The sequence below is a fragment of the Ochotona princeps genome, chromosome X (assembly GCF_030435755.1).
Source record: "Ochotona princeps isolate mOchPri1 chromosome X, mOchPri1.hap1, whole genome shotgun sequence".
NCBI lineage: Eukaryota > Metazoa > Chordata > Mammalia > Lagomorpha > Ochotonidae > Ochotona > Ochotona princeps.
The window spans coordinates 74,251,042-74,277,646 of NC_080865.1; the positions used below are offsets into that span (position 1 = coordinate 74,251,042).

Consider the following 26,605-nt stretch of genomic DNA (forward strand, 5'->3'; position numbering starts at 1 on the left):
TTCTTAGTCTGTCTCTGTTCGTTTATGTGTCTCTCTGTTTGCCTCCCAGGCAGTCCTTATAACTTCCTCTGTAGGCTTCTCTATCTAACCTTCTGTTGCTATACCCTATAGTCCTGCTACCTGTAGGTAGCTTACCAACCCCTTCTCCCTTTGTGTCATCCTTTGTCTCTTTGTCAGTTATTTCGGTGTATCTCCTATTGTCCCAAACACATAAATAAATAGCATAAAAAGTGAAACACCCACCAATAAAAATCAATGGAACAAAAAACATACAATGAATCCACAATGCAGTCACCTCTCACACTCAGCGTACACCGGGCCTGTAGGGCATGGTAAAACGGTAGCTCAGCAGCAGGTGTATCTGTGATGCCTCCTCATGCAAGGGAAGCTCCAGAGTTTCGGCCATGGAATTGAAGGTATGAAATTACAGCCTTACCGATACCAATGCATTCAACTTTCTAGAGGCATCCTGGGAGGAGATCTTCTATAGACCTTAACCGATAGAAGGTAACTAGAACTGACTAAAGTAAGAAGCAGGCTCCTGGCTCTCTCCTGGGTGTTCTATGACAGCTTCAGTAATAATGAGAATTTGTAGAAGTATCTCCTGTTGCCAACTGTGTGTGAGGCACTTAATTTGCAGGATACCATTTGCCCCTATAGTAACCCTACAAAGTATTTTTTTTGCCTAATAATTATTGGGTTTATTTTTAAAAGATCACTTATTTGAAAGAGTTACAGAGAGAGATGAAGGGATAAGCACACACACATGCACACACACACACAAATCTTCAATCCACTAGTTCACCCTCAAAGCTTGGACAGGCCAAAGCCAGGAGCCAAGAGCTTCTACTGAATCTTCCATATAGAAGGCAGGGTTACAAATACTTGGACAATCTTGTACTGTTTTCCCAAGTTTTTAACAGGGAGCTAGATTGTAAGTGGAGCAGCTGGAACCTGAAGAAATACCCATATGGGATGCCAACAACACAAGGAGAGGCTTTACGTGCTACACCACAATGCCTGCCTGCAGTTACTGGTTTTGTTTCTCACTGTGTGTTAGCACCACTAAGTGAAATTCAATATTATTAGTGCTGTTTTACCAACTTGGAAATAGGTGTTGAGAGGAGATAAGTAAAACTGTCTGTAGCTGGAGACAGGCTGTGACTTTGGAAGGAAAGACATATTAGCATTTGTAGGAACTCACCTCATTTGCATACTGACACACACATATACACACCTTCTCATAGATACACTTAGGTACTCTCCTACATTCACTTGGTCACATCCATGTCTCCTCATCCAAACATTCACACATTTCACACTGGACACATTCATAGTGATGATCATTGTTCTTCCTTCACCAGCTCCCACATCACATTTACCAGCGTACTACATACAGGCACTTTGAGACTGTCGCACAGTACCTTTTCAGAGGAACACTTACCCCTGCCTAGCACTCCACTCTCTCACCCACTCACATATAATGATAGTGCGTGACAATATTACATACTCATAATCCCACACTTCCATATTCAAACAAATGGTATAATCTCCTTTACCAAGTAAGATTCCTATACATATGCATACACATAACATACATACACACATGCATCGACTTTCCACGTGCATACACTCAGGCTGCTTCACATAGTACTAGTTATAAACACAGTCATTTTTATCTACTCTGACATGCTTGCACTGATACCACTATGTCCTCCCTCCCAGTCACACACAGCTCATTACAGGGGCACACTAATGTGAATACATTCTCATATATTCATGCTTGTATAAGTTTGTGCCATAAACACAGTCTTTTCGCTTGTAGTCGTACAGTCAGGATTGCATGCGCTTGTAATCATGTGCAGCCCTTGCCCTGTTACATTCACAGACAATCGAAGTTATTTGGAGACACACACTGGCTTCCAGGCAGTCACCTCCTTTACACTGAGACATAGTCATACCCCAGAACAAACTCACAGGCACATACTCTGTAGTTCAACCCTGCACACATTTAAGAAACTGAGCCATTGCCACTGACAACTCACTCCATCCCATCAAATTCATAAACAATCGCTTAAACACAGGTATGTTCACATTGATACACAGTGCCACATACATATGCTCATCACATGAAATACTCACTAAAACCACATTAGCGCAGTCACACTGCACGTCCAAGTTCACCTACTTGCACTCTTACATTTTTGTGCACTCACATTCATAATTACACTCCAAAATGGTACACCCCACTCTTTCCCACAGACACACACTCATACTTCCTCACATTCATGTACATTTATATGTATGCCTTCTCACACATGCAAAATTCCACTCAAGCATCTCCCATTTTCACACTGGAATAATCACATTTAACATCCACTCATGTTACATATTCTTATACTGACACACTCTAACTCCCACTGCTACAACCCAGGCACATGTGTTGACATGCATGGTCACTGACCTACATTTACACCACCAGTACACCTCACTGACACACACAATTCATATTGCGATAGTCAGTTCACATAGATTCATTCAGATATTCATATAGGTGATTATGTGGCCTGTGTGACTCACACTCAGTCATATTCACATCACAACATCTTATAATGATGACTTTACTCACACCCGTCCCATTTGCCCATGCAGTCACAGACTGTTGTACAGACTACCATATATACTTTGCTAGACTCTCACATGCACATTGGCCTATGTTCCTCACATTGACCTACATATGTTCACATTGTTCCATCAGTAGTAACTCACAGGCTTATTCACACACTCATACTTTTCAAAACCATTACACATGCCCCTCACACTGATATTGCCGCATTCACATTCTTTCTTAATGAAACACACACTGTAGCAACCCAGTTGTAGGAAATAACACTTCTGAAAAATTGTCTTTTTTAAAAACCTGTTTGCTTATAGTGTTGTTCTTAGCCCTTCAGAAAGGTGTTCTAGCAACCCGTGGATGAAGGAAGCATGTTGATCTCATCTGTGGTGACAATGGGAAATATATCCTTCCAGAATAGAAGGGAGAATTGATGTCCAGGATTAAAACAACAGAACTCAGGCCCCCATCAGATCAAGTTTTCTTTCTTTTCCACATAGCTTCCTTTCACAGACATCATCTCTAATACAGTCTTCGCCAACCCTATGCAACAGATGTTGAGGTTTAATTCTTGTTTATTTTCTGGAATGTCTATGGCTTACTTTGCAACCCCATCTCATTCCCAGGGGGAAGGAAAGGTGAAGAATGTGTGCTTTTATGCATTCTTAACGGTTTTTATGCAAAATTGCTTGTCTTGGTTTTGTGCTTATAATCTGAAATTGCTTACTGCTTATACCCATAAAAAGGATGAGCCTACTTCCATCAGGCACCTCTCATTCAGCCAGGTATTCTTAATGCCTGTTGTCTGTGCAACATGGTGTTCAAGAAAAGGTTAATGGTTTAGCTGAATGATAAAATAAATTTCTAATGTGAATGTGTATATTCATATGTGGACCCCACTGAAATTTCAGCAGCTGTGACTAACACATTGCTGGAGGAAATTTCTCAGTAGGCGTGGGTAAAGACAAGCTAAAGAAAGTTCTTTGCACTCCAGACAAACTGAAGATTTCCCTGTAAGACAGTAAAAAGCACACACTCAAGAGTGAACCAATAGATCAAGAACCTGGGTCTAGAGATGCAGAAATCTTACAGCACCCTGCAAACCTTCCAAAAACCTCTCTAATTTATTATTTCTCCTTCTGGAGTATTCTTGGAAGAAAAATGAGTATGAAATGTATCTAAGCTATCATATAAGATGGGTTCTAGCATGCCATAGCAAGGGCTTGTGCTCTGGAACAATACCCAACCTCCATCTCCACATTCACCCCTACCCTGCCATTAGATGGAGATTTTTTTATACCAGGATCTATATCATCTTACACAGTTTGAATTCCTACCAAGCTCAGTGCTAGAATCAAAGCAGCTACTTCTGAAACTCAATTAAGAAATTAAAAGGAGTAAGTGGGTGCCAATATGTTGTCAATGCAGATCCCGTGTGTCTTTTCCTGCCTTCCTCAATCCCAGAACTCCATTGGCACCAGGAGCTCAAATCTATGGGGCCCACATAGTGCTAAGCCCAGAGGAAGATTCAAACTGATAAAAGATGTGTACTTTGCCTTTGAGGAACTTTTGTTTGGGAAAGATTTAGTCACGATTAAAGTGTAGTCGGCATTAGATTTTTTCAGTGTGTTTAGTTGGTGTTGTTTGAACTCCAGTGGGCTTGAAGACCCACAAGGGGTTGTGAACAACAATGAAGATTTAGTGAAGCCACTCTCAAACTAAACTGCCTGATGGATATCTTGCTCAGCACAGAGTCAGGGCATCTCTCCCGAAGATAATAGAATAGGGCTTTTTGTCATTGTGACCCAGGTAGAGGAAGCAAAGTGAGCTGTAGTCCCAAGTGGGAATGTTGCACTTAATCAAGATATGATCACCTTCTCTCCTAGAAGATGGCTTTAGAGAAACAGCCAGATAATTTTGCACTGGATGATTTCTTGCCAGTGCCGTGAGACTCACTGAAGCAGTTTATGCAATATACAAGACTCTGTGAATTTTAGAAATAGAAAAATGCACCTGTCTGAACTCGCTTGAAGTCAGAGAAAGGCAGTACATGAGAAGACCCACTCCATTACATTTAAATGATATTGTATAATTTTCAAAATGTTTAATTACCCCTTCTTCCATGATAATAGAGATGATGGGAGGACCGATTCTTGAGTCAGGCAGACCAGTATTTGAATTAAAGTTTGACCACTTTTTAGTTGTGTAACCTTAAAAAATTATCTGCCTTAAGCCTCTGTGTCCTCATGTGTAAAATGGGAATGACACTGATGTCACCTGCTTCATAGTATTGTTATGCAGATTAAATGAAGTAACACATGAAAGAGTTTAACACAGTATCTGGTCTGTAATGTTTAATAATTGATACTATTATCATTTCCACAGGCCTTTAAGATGGACACCTTCAAAGAGACAGTTAGTTGGTGAGATAACAGATAGTTGTGTTCTTTATAGTTCCCAATGCATGATTTTTACAGCAGCTTAAGTACTTGGGCTATCATCTATTGATTTCCCAAATACATTAGCAGGAAGCTGGATATGAAGTGGAGCAGCCAGGACATAAACAGGTGCCTATATGGGATGACTGTGTGGCAAATGGTAACCTAACCTACTATGCCACAACACCAGACACTGCAGCAACATTTCATGTTCGCTTAGGTGTCCTCTCAAGTCCTACAACTTCCCTCTTGAAATCAGGAAAGGCTTTGATGAGATCTTCTCTCCTTTGTTGGTGTAGATACTTGGGAAGTGTGGGGGTAGAAATGATTCCTGATGCTGGTAGACCAGCATCTAGCCACAGCCACTCAGTTGCACTTGACTAATCTTGAACTTCCTCTTTGTAGATAGAGGATTGGCTAATTTCTGGGCTTTCATCCCAGTCATGACAGTGTATGTACAGTTCACTTACCCAAAGCTCTAAGAACATTCATGTGCTTGCAAAAGCTGTGAGTAACAGAATTTGTCATATCTTATGAAACGTTTTGTGACTGAGGAAGCATAAATAAGAATGTGGGCTTCGGCATCACACCGATAAGGGCTTTCATAATTATAATCTTCCACTTGCTAATTCTATGACCTTGATAAGTGACAGTGTCTCTGAACATTAGCTTCATCTGAAAAACTGAGAAGAGTAATAATACTTTATGTGCTTATGCAAGATATGTGAACTTGTATCTGAGTACCTTTGAGCAGAGTGCCTAGGACATGATAAAATCTCCAAGGATGATGACCATTTCTTTTATATCTTATGAAATCTTTTGGTAGAATATAAAAAATCACTTCCAAGTGTTTCACATGTATGGATTGTTTGATCCTTACCACTTTCTTGTTGGAAGGTCACCTTTTCCAAATGAAGAAATAGAATCAAAGGGGACAAGGGCTGTACCCAGAGTCATGCAGTTTATTAGCTGGGCCAGAAGGTACTAGTCTTGAGTGAATATTTGCATTTTGTTGGCAGAAGACTTTTGAGGTTACAGATGGCAATTAAGAGATATTTGCATCAAGCATATTTCTTGTAAAATATATATAAATGCTTTCTAACGTTTAGCTACTAACTGAACTTAGTCTTTCTGTATCATGTGCAATGCCCAGCACTACATTGTAAAAGCATAACAAATGTGATATCATAGGAATACCATTGAGAATAGTGTCATAGAGGTGCCACTCACCACCAAGAATGCATCTAAAGGCATATGGGGTACTTTAGAACGTCCTTGGGAAGAAAGAGATATAAAGATAAGTTCATTTTAATGAAAAACATTTTGAAACCTATGCATAGTTTTTTTATCATATGTGCTTTCTGCAAGTTTTTTTTTTATTTATTTGTGATTCCCTTCATGGTGCTTCACTGGCGCTATAGTGTTACTTTACTATTTCTCTTCCAATATGAAAATTTCCAGCCATCAAGTTTAGTAAGTTTTAGGGGAAGAATTGGAGGACAAGAAGATAGGAGTGCTCTTCACTTTTCACCTCTGTAACAGGAAACATTCCTCTTTCAGTCTCCATGCTGTGATAGTTAGCTTAATCATCTCTTGAATTATGTTTCTCAGAAATCCCTGATTTCATTTCCTCTTCCAGCCCCTAGAAGTTGATGTCTCCACAGGTTTTCTTTTCTCCGTGATTGCACAGTCTTCCTGGGCAATTGCATATCTTCTCACACTGATGGCTCCAAAATTAAAATCTGCAAGCCACATAGTCAGTGCTCCTCTGGAAAACTGCTGAATGCCAAATGAATGTTAGAATGACTGCTGCAATTATATGTCTATCTGTATTAACAGGAATGGATACAATTAGAAAGTTTTTTTTCCTGTCACAAATGGATTGAAACATCCTTTTATTGCATGCTGTATCATTGATATCTTTGAAAGACAAAATGCTTAATGTTTGTTTTGCTTTCCACCAAACATTCCTAATTTTTATTGAGCTTTCCAATGTGTCACTGTTTCTGTCATCTTTGTATTTGAAATTTTGCAAAAGTAATATATTTGCGTCTGAAATTGTAGTTCAGTAGTTTAAGCCACCATGTACAATGTAGGCTTTCCATATTAGAGTAATGATACAAGTCCCAGCTGCTCTGCTTCAGATCCAGCTCCCTGCTAATGAGCCTGGGAAAGCAGAGGAAGATTATCCAAGTGCTTGGGCTGCTGCCACACATGTGGGAGACCTGGATTGAGTTTAATCCTTAGCAAATGACAGGCTGGTTATTATAATAAGTAGTCATTTTGCAGGTATTAATCACAAAAGTATTGTGTCTGTATAGATGTTTGGATGAATTTGTTATAGAAAAGAAGGACACATACATTAAAATAGATTGTTCTTGCTCTTTGGGGAATATGATTATTATTGGTGGTCCAATGTCTGCTTATGCAAGGAGCTACCAACACAACCACATTGTTTTTATCAGCACACTGCTTCATCAGTTGGTTTTAATCACCATTGTGAGCTTGCTTACTTACATTTCACACATTTGCAAACTGAGGCACAGTTAAATTTGGGATCCCAAATACAAAAGAAAGTCTATACAAACTATTACTCTTCCTACTTCTTGTAATAAAGCTATTGTAATAAATAACTATTTCTACCTAGATTTCTTTAGGGGTCCTGGACCAGTTCTCCTATAAAACTCAGCATCCCTGTGATATTCATCAAATGTTCCAAACACAGGCTCTTTTTCAATCTCTCCTCCAAACTTTCATTCCCATACTGCCTTGTTTTCCTTCCCATGTCTCATGTTCTTCATACTGTAATTTTTCAGATTATTTCTTACCTGAAACATCCCACTCTATAGAAAAATTGATTCCTACTATACTGTCACCCCCGTAAAATCATAGCCCATTCATGCTATCCTATTCTTGGAAACCACTTCACATGACAGGCACAGCATCAATACTGTGAAAAGACATAGAAGACTTTTTAAAAGATTGATTATTTTTTTTTAAAAGACAGAGAGACAGATTTTCCATCTGCTTGTTCACTTTCCAATTAGCCACAATGGCTGGGGCTTGCCAGACAGAAGCCAGGAGCCTGGTATTTCATCTGCGTCTCCTACATGAGTGGCAGGGACCAAAGTACTTGTGCTGACATCCGCTGCCTTTCCAGGTATATTAGCAGGGAGCTGGAAGGGAAGCAGAATATCTAAAACTAGAACCTGTCCTCGGATAGGAAATGTGTGTGTCACTGTGCCACAACATCAGCCCCAGCATAGAAGACTTCTCGATTATCTTTACTGAACTTATTTTTCCCATGCTTTTCCTTTGTCTCAAATATTCTCTGGTGTTTCATGTACATTGTGTATTTGTTCTTGAAACATAGACTCCCGATGATTTTGTGGATTTTACTCTCAACTCAAGTGTACTACCTCATGAAACCATTCCCCTAATGCTATTGGGAGTCCCTACCTCTATCACTCAGTGGCAACTCAGCAATGTGAGAGCAGTCATGGCTGCCGTCCATTATTATTTTTTTAAAGATTTATTTATTTTATTACAAAGTCAGATATACAGAGAGGAGAGACAGAGAGGAGGATCTTCTGTCCGATGATTCACTCCCCAAGTGAGCCGCAACGGCCGGTGCTGCGCCTATCCAAAACCAGGAGCCAGGAACCTCTTCCAGGTCTCCCACACGAGTGCAGGGTCCCAAAGCATTGGGCCGTCCTCGACTGCTTTTCCCAGGCCACAAGCAGGGAGCTGGATGGGAAGTGGAGCTGCCGGTATTAGAACCAGTGCCCATATGGGATCTCGGGGCGTTCAAGGCGAGGACTTTAGCCGCTAGGCCACGCCACCAGGCCCCATCCATTATTTATTTTTTAATCTCCTTCAAAGGCAGTGACTCTTCTTTGTTCATATTTCATTCTAGAATCTTGTTAATTCTTATTAATCCATCAATAAATTACTCAAGTGCTATATTCTCTGACCTTCTTGTGTAGCATTAGCTGCCTTTCTTCCACTATCCTTCTGAAATACCTGCCTTATTTTGGACTTAGTAGACACAGAGTAAATGATGACTACCTGGATAACTTTACGAAAAAATAGTGATTTCCTCTAGATCACAGATAAGTTGGAAATGGAGCTTAAATTAGGCAATCTTCATTTGTTAGAGACATTCTTGACCATTTACAAGATATTTACTAATGACAATCTAACCCACAAGTTTAAGACCATATAACACAATGCTATGGAAGTCTTCGATGTTACATGAATGAGAATTGCTTTTCCAGATGTTAAGGTGTGTTTTTTTGGGGGGGGGTCAGATGCTTGGTTTTAAAATGAAAATTGCATTAAAAAGTAACCATCTAATCTGGACACAGCATAATTAGATACATTTTACAATGTAATGACAGAATGTCACATTTTATAGCAGACAAATTCAATAAATGATGTTACCACACCAAGGCCTTGCAATCACTGTTAGAAAGGACACTGTACAATACCACTTAGTGTATCCACCCAGGCAACCCTGGACCCAGCACAAGGACCATCGACATCAGTCAAGCCTTGAACCAGAGTTACCATAACACAGTTACAGGTAAACCAACTGTGGAAATGCAGAACAGACTTGATAGGCCCACACATCATGACAAAACAAAGCAGATTATTAAGAGCAAAGAGACGTAGGAAAGGAATGTCTTTGTTAAGCAAAAGGCATCTGTATTTATAGCTTTGATATCCGTGGAAATATGTCTACTATATTTCTCTAGTTCCTATTACAATATTGCAGTTTCAGTACATGAGATTTAACTAAAACAAAATTTCCTTCTGCTTTGACCAAATAATACTTAAGAGATCCTGCAGTGTTGATTAGTGGTGGTTAGGATGGGAGGAAGGGGAGCCACCACCATTTTGTAGGCATGGGTGCTACTTCATTGCAAAGGCTAAACTGTTGCCAGGGTGTTGGTGTATATGTTTGCCTGCTTGGCGATTTGTTTAATTAGAATTTTTAAAAATTTTTGTTCAGCATGTCTTTAGCCATGTTTATTAACTTTTCAGATTCTGTTTTGTGTGCTTTTCTTAATGCTCTTGGCCCAGTGGCTATCAACAACACTTGCTTAATTCTAGTAAGCTGATATTTTTTCCTGATAAAACTTACTGTTGTGAAAAGATTGTTAAAAAGAAGAACATTTGTGTCCTCTTTTCCATATATTAAAGGAACACATTTAAGTATTTGGTGTTTAAATTTTTGTGTTTTATAAAATTTCTGTTGTTCATGTAGTATTTTATATTCTCCAGTTTCCGTACATTCTTTGTTCAATTTACTCCCTGTTTTGTTTTCCTTGACTCAGTGGTTTCCTAAGGCACCAGGTGTTAAATTTTTAATACTTTTTCCCCAAAGGCATCAGTTGTGCTCACCTATGGCTAAAGATCTAGAAAATGTTTCATATCAGACCATGCAGATGATTTTTTTTGCAGTTCACCAGGAACCGATGTTGTAGCTCTTCCAATCCTTGAGCAAGTTACCTTCTCCCAGAAGTTTGAGATGCATTCTTAGCTTTATACAGCACCAATATCATTTGGTGCAGCAGAAACAGGGGCCCAAACAGAAGGTAGTATATTCATTGGTTGGATACTATTGAATAGTATTTTCACCAACCTAGTGTTTTCTGTTTGTTCAAGTCTTGGTGAATTTCCATTCATCTTTCATGCCCTGCTCTGTCCTATCTTCTCAAACTCCTTTGAGATCTTCACTTACACTCTCTGTCTCTTCAAAGAATGTAAAACTGTACTGCAACACATTGTCTTCCTACTATATGTATCCATGTCTACTTGCCTCAATAAGCTCTGGCCTCTTTGAGGACAGGGATCTTCTGTTCTTTTAATGAACCTATGCCTGACACAATACCTGGTGAAGATGAATGATGGTGGCACAAAGGTATGAAGTTAGGTGTGGTGTTTTTTCAAACACTATCAAATGCATTCCTATGTGTAATAGTATGATTATTGGCACTGATTTATCATATAATAAGTAACAATCACTTAAAATGAGTCTTAGTCTTTTCTGGGATGCTATAATTACTTTCTGTTTTAGCACTCCTTATTTTGCATTGTGCACTCTTACTTGTGAGTGAAATCTGCAGTTCTATTTTTGTCTATGTATGTGATATACATTTTATGTGTAATGTGTAGCCATGGATGAATCCCACTGCTTAATCCTCTTACTTTTGTTAGGAGTCAGCACTTATTCACCTCTTTACACCCATCACATATCATGGTGGCTAGCTCAAAAGCATCAGAAAATAAGTGTTTGAATAAATGAAAGCATGCACAGATAGACTTAATAAATAATCAGTTTCCTGTAGTTACCACCTGACCCTCAGAGGGTCTCTTCTTTTGTCTTGAGATTCTTTGAAGTGAACGACAATCAGAAATCAATAAGGATAGGGATTGATTAGTATATTTTTCTGGAGGAACCATGCTATTGACATAAAATATTTCCCATCTACCCTCATGATAACAGCTTTTTAACCTCTATTCTCTCATTATCATTCTGTGTCAATGATAAGAAAGCATGTCTGGATGCTCACTAAAGCACCAAAAACAAACTGGTGACTGCCTGGCATGACTGAAAGTAGTGTGATCTGGAGAATTTTGGCTTATCTTGAAGGAGAAAGAATTCCCTGCAGCCAACATCACCCACATGAACCTCTCTCTCTCTCTCTCTCTCTCTCTCTCTCTCTCTCACACACACACACACACACACACACACACACATCAACATCAGTTCTCCTGCTTCCAGCTTCTTGCACCAAATCTTACTTCTGAATTTACTACAACTTAGCATCCTTAGACACATAGCAGGATTTACCTGGTATGTATGTGAGCAGTAAGACGAGCATAAGCTGGATAAGAGATATATTCTAGCATGAACCAATAAATAATCTTATCTTCTTTAAGCAGACAGTGGTTGTTATACTAGGTAGAGTAATGGATATCAAGGTGACCAAATAACTAGGTGGAACCAGCAGCTTGCAAATGAGGAGTGTGTGTAAGTTTGACCCAAAAAGGCCATGGGGAAGACAGCATACTCAATTATGAGGCTTCTGATTAGGCTGTCACTTTCTAGAGGAATGTTTTGGGTGGCTATGATATTCTCTTATACCCGTGGGAAATTTTCTTCAAGGCACAACGTTTGTTTTGAGTAAAGGAATCAGAGATGGAGAATCTTTACTTACTAAAGCCAGGTGTATTTTTGTCTGCAACCATTTGTGAAGTAGGCTAGATGAAAAGTATATCCCTATTCTCTACTCGCTGAGTGCAGCCTTTTTTATAGATGATATTTCCCTTTCCATAACTACAGCTCCAAAATAAGATGCTAAAATACATACTTAGCTATTTTTAAATCCCTAATCAAAGCCAGCATTCCCACATTTAAAAAGAGCTAATCTTGAGGAAGTGTTGTTGCACCTTTTGACCCCTGGTTTTGGCAAGAAGTCAGCTTTTTTTATGAAAAGTAAGCGTTATTAAATTGGTATATGACTACTTGGTTCAGAAATAATACAAAGTGTTAGTTGTATTAATTTAACAGACATGCAGTGTGAACCTTCTGGGTAGAAAGATGATTTGGTCTGATTACAGAAAAATTGGGAATAGAGCAAGGTCCCAGGAAAATAAACCAGAATGTGCAGGATGAAAAGCATCATCCAGGCATCTCTATGGTATACACAAGGCCCACTTAAATTCGTGAATTGGATTTCTGAAGTTACATTTGGGGAAATTTGTGCATCTTTCACTGGTGTGAATCTGGGGACTGTATAATTATCATACATGCATAGTAAAAGAGAGAAACTTGAACTCTAGAGACTTAAGACATTGGTTTACCATATTCTTTTCACTTGGGCTGTTAGTCTGCATCTAATTTGTTCCATTTGAGTGTTTCCAAGGATGTCACATTCTGCATTTGAGAACTGGGAAATATTTTATTACTAGGTCCTGCTTTTCTTTTCTCCCCCCCTCTTATTTCTTTGAGGCATCTTGTTTTAAGATAATCGCTTCTATATTTTATACTAAAGATATTTCTGCCTCTATTCCTTATGCATCCTATTTTCTCTAGTTGGAAGCATCCATAATATAAACAAAAACCTGAAATCTGTAATAGTTCCTAAGTTCATAATATAAATATATGTCAAGACAATCATTAGCGTTTCTTTGGCCTTGACTCATCCAGTGCATGCAGTGAAGAATGTAGTATGGTACCACATACATTTGAAGACTTAAGAAGTCATTTGAAAAATAACTGTGTGTCCCTTTTAATATATGAAGTATATGAAGTCTGGCTTCTGGTGTATACATCTATTGATTTATCTGCAATGTACATTAAAATTCACAGCTTTAATATGCTAGATTACTAGATGCAATTAGTGTTCAGTTCTCGCTGAAAACAATGACAGTCACACACAAAATGTTAGCAGAGAACAGGAGTACAATAGAATCAACCCCATTTGCTTGTATGAATGAAAGAGAATATGAATGTATTCTTTTTATATGTACTTGTATGTATGTCAGCAGTCAGCTATCTCCTGCATAATCTAAGATTGAAACTAGGTGGCTGTAAAAAGAGCTAGTACCTCTCCTGCTTGTCCAGCTGCCTTTGCAAATCTCCTGCCTAACAAGTAGCTCAGCTCCCCCTGATCAAATGATCTTAGAAATGGCTTCCCTCCATTACACACTGTAATGGTATCTCCCTGGCAAGACTGTCTGAAACAGCACACCCCTGTCTCTAATAGCAGAGTTCCCTTGGTGAGTGCCCCAGAAGAGGCAAGCTCCAAAACAAGGCCATCTAAGAATCGGTACAACAAAACCTGTTGGAGTTTTGGCAGTAAATCTCCTAGCCTTGATTTTCTGGACTAAAAAAAAACAACTAAAATCAGTAAGTACTAACCTGAAGTGAATTGAAATGCATAGACCTGTTGTGTGAATATTTCAGGAGAATATGAAGAGTGTGTGTTTATAGATTTACTTATACACATATTATATTCATGTAATATATTGTTGGAAGGAGATTGACAAGAGAGTAATGAGTTCTAGTCCTGGTTACGACACTTGTTTAATGTGATTCAACTTATACGATCTGTGCATTCCTCATGTGGAAAGCAGGGATGATACTACCTTATTCACAGTATTTATATCTGACTCAAATAGGATCAAGACATGGAATATCATCAGATATTACGAAGTCATGTAGTTTGAAAGTGAGATGTTGATAGTAAGATGTTAGCTGACTTTTAAGTGATGCCCAGTTGCCTGACCAATGATTGCCAATATTTCCAAATGTGCTTTCTCGACTCAGAGGTGCTACAAATAGGGCTACAGGCTTATGCAACATTATGATCAACCTATTCAAAGCTGTGCAGAATGCCAAGTTCCATTTAATTACCTCACATGTATGTAAATGCCCTCTGGGAACAAGACTCTGTACTAGCTAATATGTAGGCATGCAGTCCTAACTTAGGAGCTGTTACCCTCAAGAAGTTTGTGATCTATTGAGAGGAACGGCATGCATAATGACCATGTACAACATGAGACAAGATGAGGATTAAAATGCTAAGTTGACCCCATGTAGCTGAATCTACATAGTGGTTAGTTTGTCTTTTGTGCACTTAGTGTGGCAATGACAATGAAGGACCAGAGCTGCAGAGATTGTTAAACTTGTCTTATTTTCCTCCTCTTTGGTATCTTAGCATATTATGGAGAATTCATTCTGAAAATTCACTAGAGATCTTCAGTTACAAGTTGCTATATACATGTGAAGTAATGCATTTCTTCCAAATCATACGACATTGTCCCCTTTATGCAAAGTTAGATGTTTGGCGGTTAAGGGAACGTCTACAACATATTCTTGCCTTTTTGGTTGTAAGTGTCTGAGCTGCTCATTCCATTTACTAATTAATGTACCCAAGATAGAGCTGGTTTAGCATAGGCTAGTTAGCAAAATGAAGTTTGTTGCCCAGCTAAATCTAAAGTTAATAGCTCAGTGAGCAATCTTGATAACGAGAGCTTTTCATTACAAGGGTGCCTAGGAAAAAGCCATCAGGTGTAACACCTGGATCATTTTCCTCAACACCATAGTATGATTCAATGTTCGCTTTACTCCAATGGTAAAAGCAGCAACTTCATCCTCATAAAGATAAGCTCTGTATTTATAGCATTTTTAACAAAACATCCTGTGATTTTACTGAATACTGGCTATAGTCAAAAGTTCAAGTCTTTAGCCATGGAACTAATTGTTGTTAGGATTTCTACACTGTAAAAATCAGAAATGTTGTCATGTTATATTTTTGACATGTGAGGGTTCTGTTTTTTTGTTTTTTTGTGCTTTTTTTGGCAAGTTTACTATGCTTTTGAGAGCCTTGGGTCCATCTTCTTTCCTGTGTGCATGGGTAACTGTTCCTGTGAGGCTTTGTTTCTATGATTCATCCCATCAGTTCAAGCTTTCTCCATTTTTGAATATCAGAAAGATTAGAAAGTTAATACTAGAGGATTCTCTTAGGCTTACTCTATTATTTGTTGGATTCTCTATTTTGATATGAAAATGTATTAAGTAGGGCTCGGCAGCGTGGCCTAGTGGCTAAGGTCCTCGCCTTGATCCCATATGGCCGCTGGTTCTAATCCCGGCAGCTCCACTTCCTCTCTATCTCTCCTCCTCTCAGTATATCTGACTTTGTAATAAAAATAAAATAAATCTTTAAAGAAAAAGAAAATGTATTAAGTAATATTCATTTGCTCACCAATTTTTGATGATTTTTTATGATTAGTCTTGCCTTTGCCAGCGTTTTTATTTTGCCTCTGGTTTATTTGATCATAGATGTGAATCTACTGACCAGGGTTTTTGTTTCTGAAAGGAGAGCAATGTTTGCTTTTCATTAGGACAAATGAACAAATAAATAGCTATTTGGATTTTGAAGGCAGAGAAAAAAATTATAGGCATGATCTTTTCTGTATGTCTCTCTGGTGGTATCAGATCTGATGAAAATGTTTGCTTCAATTCCGTGGCTTAATAGATGGCCTTGCAAGTTGTAGGACCAGTATTTCTGGATTCTCGCCTTTCATGTACCTGGATAAAGTGCCTGTGGCAAATGGGAACAATTGACATTTTGGGCTGCATCTAATTTAATACATATTCCATAGTATGAATTTGGTCATATTAGCTAGAGTATATTGATAACTCATCTTTCCACTTCAATCTATATCCTTACAATGTACGGGCTTAAAAAATCATTCTGAGCATTTTCTTATTTTGACAATGTATTAGTTAGGAGTGTATTTTTGGAGAAACAAGGGAATGGTAATAATTGTTTGTAATTCCTTATAATTTAATCTACAGCTTCCATGCATCAGTATAATACTTTTCTCCTAAAACACTCTGCAGTAAAACCAGTGAGTCAAAAGGGAACAAAGGACTGTGTATGTGTGTTCTTGTGTTCACATGTGTATATGTCCCCCTACTCTTGGCAAGGGGAAAGGAAAGGAGATGGAAAAAGAAAAGAATGAATGAGGGATAATATTCTGAAAAATGGGGTGCTCTGACTCCTTGATGATCAAGAAACAAGGCTTAATTGATTGAGTTTGGGTTTTTACAATTTTAACAGTCATTATAGATCATAAAATTGTAAGACTATATTGATATTCCCTCTTTTTCCTTTCGTCATTGTTTTTCCTTTCCTTCCTTCCTTTCCTTTTTTTCTCTCTATTACTGATGAATTTCAATTAGAACTACAGATCATTGGTAAGCCACATTCATTCTCAAGAGCTAGATCAAAAACATACACCATCCACAGCAGTCATTTGATTTATCTCTGAAAAAGTTGATAGCTAAGTGTGAAATGAATCTATGAGCAGATATGAACTGTTGTTGGTTGTACATTAGAGTTCTTCATTTGCTAAGGACCATGTTTTCAATGTGAAACAACTGGCCTGTGACTGGATCTGATGTGCAACTCAGAAGTTTCCTCTCTGTTGGAAAAGAAATCAGCAATTTAACGCTAAAGATAAACTTTTTTATTGTTGGATTCTTAGCAAATGATGGTGGTTTTGTACAGTTCTTGAAATAGAGCCTACAATCACCCCAAGCAGAATAGTCACCTTCAAGATCTTGGAAATAATTACATCATAGGCATATTGAACCAGCAATCCATTAACAGAATCTTTGGTAGAGAGTTGTCTCAGCTGAGGATCTGGCTTAATAAATTATCATTGTTTACAAACATTAACATGAAAGAATATCCTTTATTCTACATATGTGAAATAATGGGAGATACCTCCTGCTTGGAAACAGCTATGAACAGCAAGCCTTCCTTATAGATCTCTAACTTTTCTCCACTGATCTAAAAGAGTGCTTTGAAGGTTGGTTAAAATAACAAGAAACCTGGGAAAATTATTCTTTTGTCATCACATCAGAATTACAAGGTGACAACTGATTATGATTGTAAAAGCAAAAAAGCGAAATTAAAGTGATACAGGGGCAATTTGAGCAAAAGAAAAACCGAACTGTCTAGGTAAGCAGAGAAATCTTTTTCCTGGTGTGCAACTGAACATAGGTTTTTCCTTTTCATTTCCATTTTGTAAAATGTTTATTACAACTTCTCTCACGATCAGTTGATGAGCAGTAGAAAGATGGTCCATATGAGCTAGGTTCTTTGTGCAATGCTGTGATATTGACCACAGTGAGTACATACTTGTTGAGATTTTGGTCAGGAGTGTCTAGTGCAAGATAGAGTAATATATCCTAAGAAGCACTTTCTTTTTAACTTAATATGTAAGCGCTCAAGCAAGGTCAAAGTTATCAGACAACCTGAACAGAAACAGGAAATACTTGCTTCTCCAATCAGTGAGAATAACTAGGAACAAAAAGCCCCTTCTGTGTCAACTATGTATATTTATCAAGAACAAGGAAGCACAGTATTTTATAATATGTGGCTAGAACCCTATCTGGCCCAGATCTTCACCTTTTTATGCAGGGTCAAATTTGTTTTCAGGAGGTTATGCATGTTTCTCTGACTTCTGTCATCTCAAGGTAAGTGACCTGCTGTCATAAGACATACAATCTAGAAAGTGGTGACTCTCTCTGTGAGACATCTCTTTTCTAGATGTCTGTTTAAATGTTCAGTTTCTTTTCAGTATCTTCCAAATTTTATCATTTTTACCAAATCAAATTTTGCATATCTGAGATTAAGCATGTTTGGACATTGTTTTCAAATCTAGCAAAGTCAAATCAAACAAAGTCATTGCCTTATTGCAGGTGGCAAATTATTCTCAGTGACTAAAATTAAAACCACGAATCTGTCCAATACAGAATAATACTATTGGTGATGTCAGTTTTATTTTTTAATTATTCATTTACTTGAAAGAGAGTAGGCAGGTGGAGGATGGGAGGCAAAAGGAGGGAGAGAATTAGTATTATACTCACTGGTTCACTCCCCATGTGATTATAGCCAGTGCTTAGCCACATCAAAGGCAGGAATCAGGAACTCCAAACAAACCTCTCACATGGTGGCAGGGATCAAACAACTTGAACTATCATTTGATGCCTCTGAGAATGTATCAGGAGGAAGACAGATTTGAAACAGAGGAGCCAGAACTCCATCTGTCACTCTGATAAAGGATGTGATGTCCCAAATGCAAGGTTAACCCACTGTGCCACAACAGCCACCCCTGAAGTCAGTTTAAACTCAGTTTTATTTTAGAGGAACAATGAATTTAAAAGGACCAAAATCAAAATGTAAAAGGGAACATAATTATGCTGACACTGCTTTCATAGTCTTCTTGAAATATTTACGAATACCAGTTAGTATCATTGATTTCCAGTTGTTTTCTTTCATAATACATCATGCTGTAATTTCATGTACATGGGACAATATGGAGCATGTCAAATAGTTAGGGTTGTGTCAAAACATTTATTACTGAATATATTCACTACCTTAATTACTGAAGAAATACAGGGTAGATTTTGCCTTCTTAAGATAATGCAACCCATGACCAAAACAATGGTTCTCCCAGCTAAGTCAGCATCAAGTCAATCATCATTGGGAAACAGGTATACCCATGGAGAAGATATTAATGCTATCTTATGTTTGAACATACTTGGAGAGTATATTTCAGAAAATTTAGAATATATTAATATTTAAAAATTATATAGCAATGTAATATCTAGTTTATAACTGAAAATAGTAACTACATTTTAACAGCTAAAGAAGTACTATGTTATATGTTTTCTCATTATGAGAGTTAATGAGACCCTGATTTATTATTGTTGTTATACTTACCTTTATTTATACTAAATCTTGTTGAAATCAAATTATATGCTAAGTCATTTCCAGAGAGTTCTTATACTCCTAAATTAATGCCAGGTAATACTTAATAGATTTACAGAGATAATTCTTGATAAATTTACATAGATAATGCTTGATAAATTTACAGAGGACAAATTGGGTTTGATTTTTCTCATTTACATCAGAGATCCACTTGGAAGTGTTCTTAAACTCTGGGTTTATTGCCAAGTGTCAGATTCTAATGGAGGGACTTGAACTTGAGCAGAGGAACGCCTGGTGATAGAAACATTTCCTTGGGGTATACATGTTTTACCAGTTTACTTTTTTCTCCCAGCATAATGAAACCTGAATGTGTTCAGTCTTGGACACAAATACAATGTAGTTCAGAGCAATTAAGTTTCTAAAATCAAGACTGAGTCTTACTACCTGGTTGGTCACCTTTGTTAACTTCCTCGTTTACTCTTCCAGGTTATAAAATGTGACAGGGAGTAAGACTATGATGCTCATAATGTGACACTGTCTTCTGAATTCCTTTTACTCATGATAGCATTGGGCTCACCTTTATTCTCTACTTGCTTGAGAGACAGTGGGTGGCATTGTTTGCCCTAACAGTACACTTCAGCTCCTCTGAAACTGCCAGAGCTATGGTATGGATTCTAAGTTAATTACTGTAGAAACAGTGGAGTGCATTGTATAAATCAGGTGCACACACAGAATAAATTAATACCTGGGACATCCCAGTGCAAAAGTAATTTAAAAAATCATTGTTGTGGGCCAATACATTAATGAGCACATCTATGTAAGTTCCAGACTTTGAGGACTTTGTGCTTCCTGCACATTATGAACATCGGCCTGGCATTTTAAAATAATGATTGTAAAATGTTATTAAGACACTGTGAATGGACAGCAGAAAATAGAGTTTCATTGTGGGAAAACCAAGGGGCTTTTTCTGTGTGTACATATTGAATAGCCACGAATTATTGCTTTCACTCTCCTCTTTTGCAAATTGCATTGGTAAGCTTTGTGGAGACTGTTTCTTTCTCTCCCTAAGAGAAAACCCCCAAAATGAGCTACACAAAACCTGAAAAAATACGAGACCAATGTTTGTGTTGTGAATATCTTAAAAGCTCTGTATGTACTAGAATGGTTTAGACTTGTCAGTCCTTTACTCTTGTTTTCTCCTCCTTTGCTTTAGGAGCTGTGAAGTCAGCTGTAACTGAAAATGTCTGACAGCCTGGATAATGAAGAGAAACCCCCAGCTCCTCCCTTGAGGATGAATAGCAACAACCGGGATTCTTCAGCACTCAACCACAGCTCCAAACCACTTCCCATGGCCCCTGAAGAGAAGAATAAGAAAGCCAGGCTTCGCTCTATCTTCCCAGGAGGAGGGGATAAAAGTAAAGTATCAGTGGTCGGGCATTGGAAAGGGGCTAGTTTATTCTTTCATTGTCATTTTCTTTCTTGAATAGTCATTTCTCAGACATTGGCTGTACAGCCTGCCTGACCGTTTTACCAGCATTGTCAGAAGCTGATGTCTGATTAACCTAACTGTTGACCAACAGAAAATATGCTTATGCTCTGTTCACCTTTCGTATAAAATTCAATCCATGGTTTTAATCCAAGGGAGCTCATAGCAGCAATAATGTTGGGAATATATAAGCTGTGACATTCTTTACACTACATTAGATAGAATTTGCAGCAATCCCTTCCTAACTGTGAGTTGTTTATGGAAATTTGAGCACAGGTGGGTTTACATTTGTACACTGTTATGGTAACTAAAGAGTTTGAATTGAGTATATTGGAGTCAATCCAAGTTGCCGCAATATTGTCTCTAACTATTTAACAAGGTGAGAGGAAACATCTGAGTCGTTTGTTTTCCTCTCATTCTTTTATCATCTGTCCACTATACAGCCAGCTCCAATTGTGCTGAGTATCACAGCAATCTATTATCGTTATACTTGAGTGCTAACATTTGGTGTTTAAATATCATATTCACACTCTGAATTCTTAGGGATATGGAATTGCTAGTAAATATTTATTTGTCAGATAGGGTTGATTACATATAAGTAAAAAGAACTTCCACAGATATGACTTTTGAGAAGATGAGAGTGAAAGGGGTAGAAGTACACTGGGATCACAGAAAGTTTCCAAAAGGGTAAAAAGGGTAATGTTTCTAAAAGAGAAAAAGGGCATGCTCAGGTTCTTCATGGTAAAACTACTAGCCTTGGAAGTCATGTGCATTGTGTTTGTGAACATACAATTTGGACAATAATGAAAGCAGAAACGCTTATTAGAGCTAGTGTTGCCTCTGGTACATGTGTACCAAAAGATGCTTTGTCCATCTTGATGCAAGGATGGAAAAATGGAAATAATAAACCTCTGGACTAAAGAAAGTAAAAAGTATAATGAAACATCTGTAACCATGCAAGATGAAATTTCAGACTTGGTGGCAGATGCTGAAGTAAATATAGAAAAATAATTGGTGGATACAATGGTTAGGTTGAGAAAATGTGTTTTGCCATGATCTGGAGATCAAGTCTTATATGATAGTGGCACCAAAGGAAGCACCATTCCTTCTACACATGTGTTTTATTCATTGCAACTGTAGAAAGGGATTGAACATTAAGATTATTTATGTGCCTAAATAAATCTTTGATCCTACAAAAGCCACTATGTTTTGAAAGCCTATAAATAATTCTACTTGCTCCTTTCAATAGCAAATACCACATGATGCTGATACAAGATCAGTTAGAACAGGAAGACAATTCTATTTTGTGCCAGTATTTTAGGAGATCTCAAGTGAGACTATTAATGATCTACAGAAAACTATACCCAAATTTTCTTGAAGCCGGGAAAATGAGTGAAGTTTCTGAGGTATTGTTATGCGATCAGAAAAAAACAGGATGACCCCTCCTTAGGAATTGACTGGGATAGTGCTTTTTCGTAGAAATTCAAGATTGTAAATGAAAAAAATCTTGACTTCATATTCCTACTGGTTCCTTATAGTCCTTTCTTTATAGTTGCCAATGTACTTCCCAATATAACAACTGTTCATATAACAAGCTCCATATCACAAATCCTTCAGCTGTAAGATCAGTGTTTTACCCGGCCATTGAAGAACACTTATTCTAAAATATATTACTCTGTTGCTCAAAGTCTTGCAATAGTTCCTGTGTCAGAAGTTCTTAGTATGTGAATTTCCAATACCAGCACTTGTTGCTACATATTATTTTTTAAGAGTTATTTTTTATGTTTATTGTACAGTCAGATATAGAAAGAGGAGGAGAGACAGAGAAGATCTTCCATCTGCTGGTTCACTCCCCGGGTGGCCACAAAGACCAGAACTAAGCCAATCCAAAGCTAGGAGCCAGGAAGTTCTTCCGGGTCTCCCACGTGGGTACAGGGTCCCAAGGCCTTGGCCCATTCTCAACTGCTTTCCCAGGCCACAAACAGGGAGCTGGATGGGAAATGGGGCCGCTGGGATTAGAACTGATGCCCATATGGGATTCTGGCGTGTGCAAGGCGAGAACTTAAGCCACTAGGCTACCATGCCGGGCCCGATTCTACATGTTCTTAATGAAACAGGCATTAGATAGTTTAACAGAGTCTGTTGTTAATGCAATCTGAGAAAAGATTTCACTGAAGATGGTGTAAATCTTTCAACAAATCTTTCCATGACAAAGAATCCTTGAATTAAGAAGAATTTATGGATGAGGATGTACATTTGGAACAGGAGCAATCACTGGCTAAAGTTGGATCTAATTCTGTAGTCACTACTGCAACTGCTGTGACACTGCTAGAGACTAATCTTTCAGGAACTCCCAGTAGCCCCAAAATGATCATCATGACAATGAAGGCAATTAGTTGGCTATGGGACTATTGACAAATGCAGCTATTAGCCACAGGAGCAACTTTTTAGGAAAAAAATAAAATTTCCCAAAGTAGCAAAAGCTGATATGTTTCACATGTCAAAATCTTACCTGTTCAAAGCTTGAGTGATTTAGCAGAATTCTATGAAGAGGTGTCATTGTGCAAAAACAATCTCATTGAATGGAAAAAATTTCAATAGAACTTACATCAAGTGCCTTTAGACAAAGCTTCAGTGATTCAATTGAAATAAAAAAAAAATGTGCTATGAGTCTTCTAAAAACACTTTATCAGTGAAGAAAGCAAGCTCAGAAAAGCCCCAGTCATCATGTGGTATCATTTAAATATCCTTACTGGACAACTGATAAGCTGCCTTCAGAGAAAGTGTGAATAATTTGATTGAATTCTATAGAGATGTGCCAAGGTGTCTTCAAAGAAGACAAAACTATCGTAAGTACAGCCAAAGTTGTTCAGTAATACCACATAAATTCATTGCTTGATAGAGCTAAAACTGTAAGTAAGCAAGTTGTTAAAAATGTCGGGATTGGGCTTAAGTGACTCTGAGACTATAAGCTTCCACATTAGCTGTCCACCTCTGTCCATCGCTGCTCTGTCACCCTCCTTTTTCTACTACCGTAACGAGTGACACATACATCCTCATCGCTTCTGGAAATCACCGCAAATCTCAGGACCTATAAATGGAAACTGTAGAACCTAACATTCACAATACCTTAAACTGTGTAAACTCATTCTTTTCATGTGTTATAGTGTTATTGTTTTATTTCACTGTGCATAAACAAAATTGGAGGATGTTCAAAATTTCACTTGCAATCTCATTTCCCCTGCTCACTTTTTTTTTCTTTTGGTCTTAAAATCATGACTTCCTCAGCTGAACTTTCTTACCTCAGGGGTTATTCAGGAACCTGAGCTTCAAGAATGAGAATGGGTCACTGCTTGCTTTTACAGTCTGTCTTGAACAAATGGCAAAAACACTCAACATGGGTTCTGGAGGCCTTGAGTTCACATAGACTGTCATGGTTTTTCGCTTACTATTGTGACTTGGAGCCAGCTTCTCTGCACCTTGATTTGGCCACGTATTAAATTAGGATAGTAATACCAGACATACCTCACAATGTACTCGTGATAACCAAATGTAATTCTAAATATCAGAGTGCTACTGAAAGATTTTAAAAGTGCCAAATGGTTTTGAATCATTATGTTTGTAGCATTTTAGACCTTAAAAACAACCAAAAAACCCTTGATCTTCAAAATATATAAAAATGCTTATTTGTATGTATTTGAAAAGGAGAGAGAGAGGAAGAGAGAGAGAAAGATCTTGCATCTTCTAGTTTACTCCCCCAGTCCCCTCAGTGGAGAGCCAGGGAAACGATCTGTCAGAAGACAGGTACCAGGAACTCCACCCAGGTTTCTCCCATGGGTGGCAGGGAACTAAATGCTTGAGTCATCATCCTCTACCTGCAGGACATGCATTATTAGGAAGCTCAATTGAAAACAGAGACAGGACTCAAGCCCAAGTACTGTGATATGAGATATGGGTTTTTCAAGTGGCTGCTTAGATGATTGTGCCATGACACCTGCCCCTCAAACTCTTTTTGTTTTAAAGTAACCATTTCCCTAGTATATAGAAAGTGTTTGTCTATGTTAATAACTTGGAAAAGAAAGATAAGCTGTGAACAAAATTTAAAAAGAAAAAGATCACCCATAACCACAATTCTAGAAATAGTAGTAACATTTGGTGGATCCCTTTTCAGACTTTTTCTGTCTTTATAAGCACATGTACACTTTTCTACATAGCTATTATCACAATATATGCAGTTTTGCATCCTGCATTTTCATTTAACATTTGCATCATGAATATTTTGCTACATTTAACAAGTATTTATAGATATCATTTTTTTATGATGTGTATATACAGTGAATGGCACCATGGTTTATTTAACCATTTCCATTTGTTGGTTATCTGAGATCCTTTCTTAATTTTTGTCTTTATAAATAATATTGCAATGCCTTTCATTACTAAGGCAAAATGTTTGATTTGGAGATAGCAAAGGGGATTTTTTTTTCTGGTGATTGCTGTTGATCTTTTAAGAAGTCTCTTTCATGGCTATATTTCGTTGACTAACTGGAACTTGAAGACACAGAGGAAAATCAGAAACAATTGAGGTAATTCGAACACTGAGGGGCTATCTTTGTTGGGGACTGTTGGGGACTGTTCCAGGAGCTAATGTTGGGATTAGTACAATTTAAGAGTAACAGTTTGCCACCATTTTGTGTTACTTCATTGTAGAAAAGTTTGTGAAGTTCAGAATTAGGAAAAAGACATCCTGAATGAGTGGGTCTAGCCTATGCAGTCTGTGAAATATAAAGCAGTTCAGGATTCTTTTTCATTGACTAGTAGAAAGCTTGAAGCCAAATTTGTGCTCCATGTAATAGGGCTTGTAATGGAACACTGAATTAGTTTTTAGCCAGGCCCCATTTATGTTTCTATCTTTGTTGTTTTCGTTTTGTTTTAGATTTTTCTTTTGCTTTCTTATCTAACTTAAATTTAAGTCACTATATTCTATTTTGTGTAGTCTTGCAAGCTGCCTCACATTCATTTTGAAACTGGTAGGAAATATATACATGAATGAATGAATAAATAATTAGATGAATAAATTCATGAATAAATAAACCAATAAGGAACAGGGGGTAAGATAAAAGAAAATAGCCAAGACTTTGAGAATGATATAGTGCCTCTAAAAATAACACATGTTAAGGACTTGAAGCTTGGAAGAACACATGGGAAAGAAGCAGGTGAGGCTGCATAATGTTCTGTGTGATATCTGTCTTCTGAAGTGTGCTTGCATTCCTTGTGTCTTGTGCTGCACTTGGGCATTAAGTGTATTTCAGAGGACATGTAATGCTGTTTGAAGGGCTGTGTCTTCAGAAAGCAAATTTGTATACATTTTGTTTGTGGAGAATCCAGAGAGATTTGGGAGCTAATGCGCTCAGCTATGATTGGATAGTCTCTCCTCCTGGAAGTATAGAAGTGGATACCTACATCTAAATCAAATAAAGACAAGTGGAGAATTAACTACCACTCACTAGTTGCTGGCTGCAGAGCAGTGTTCCAAGCACATAAACTTGACAGTCACTCTGTATTATCCTTTTTTTTTTTTGCAGATGAACCAATTTAAGCTCAAAACTATAAACAGTGTAGAGTCACGTAGCAAGTGACAGAACCCCTAAATCTCCCAGGTCTCTCTGAAGCCAAGCCCTATTCTTCTTTTACTATATAACATTGCTTTCTGATATGACAATGTGCATAAATGGTATGCTATATGCCTAGTATCCAAAAGCCAACA

The 26,605-nt window shown here is 37.8% G+C and overlaps 1 protein-coding gene across 2 annotated transcripts in view; it reads left to right on the top strand.

Moving 5' to 3' along the window:
- Positions 1–26,605, top strand: part of PAK3 (p21 (RAC1) activated kinase 3) — a 276,680-nt gene that overhangs the window by 158,051 nt on the left and 92,024 nt on the right. For both annotated transcript variants that reach the window (XM_058658938.1, XM_004590198.2), the window contains one exon: positions 20,569–20,770. In XM_058658938.1, the coding sequence (XP_058514921.1) occupies positions 20,596–20,770 (175 nt within the window). In that variant the 5' untranslated portion in view covers positions 20,569–20,595. The remainder of the gene's footprint in view (positions 1–20,568; positions 20,771–26,605) is intronic.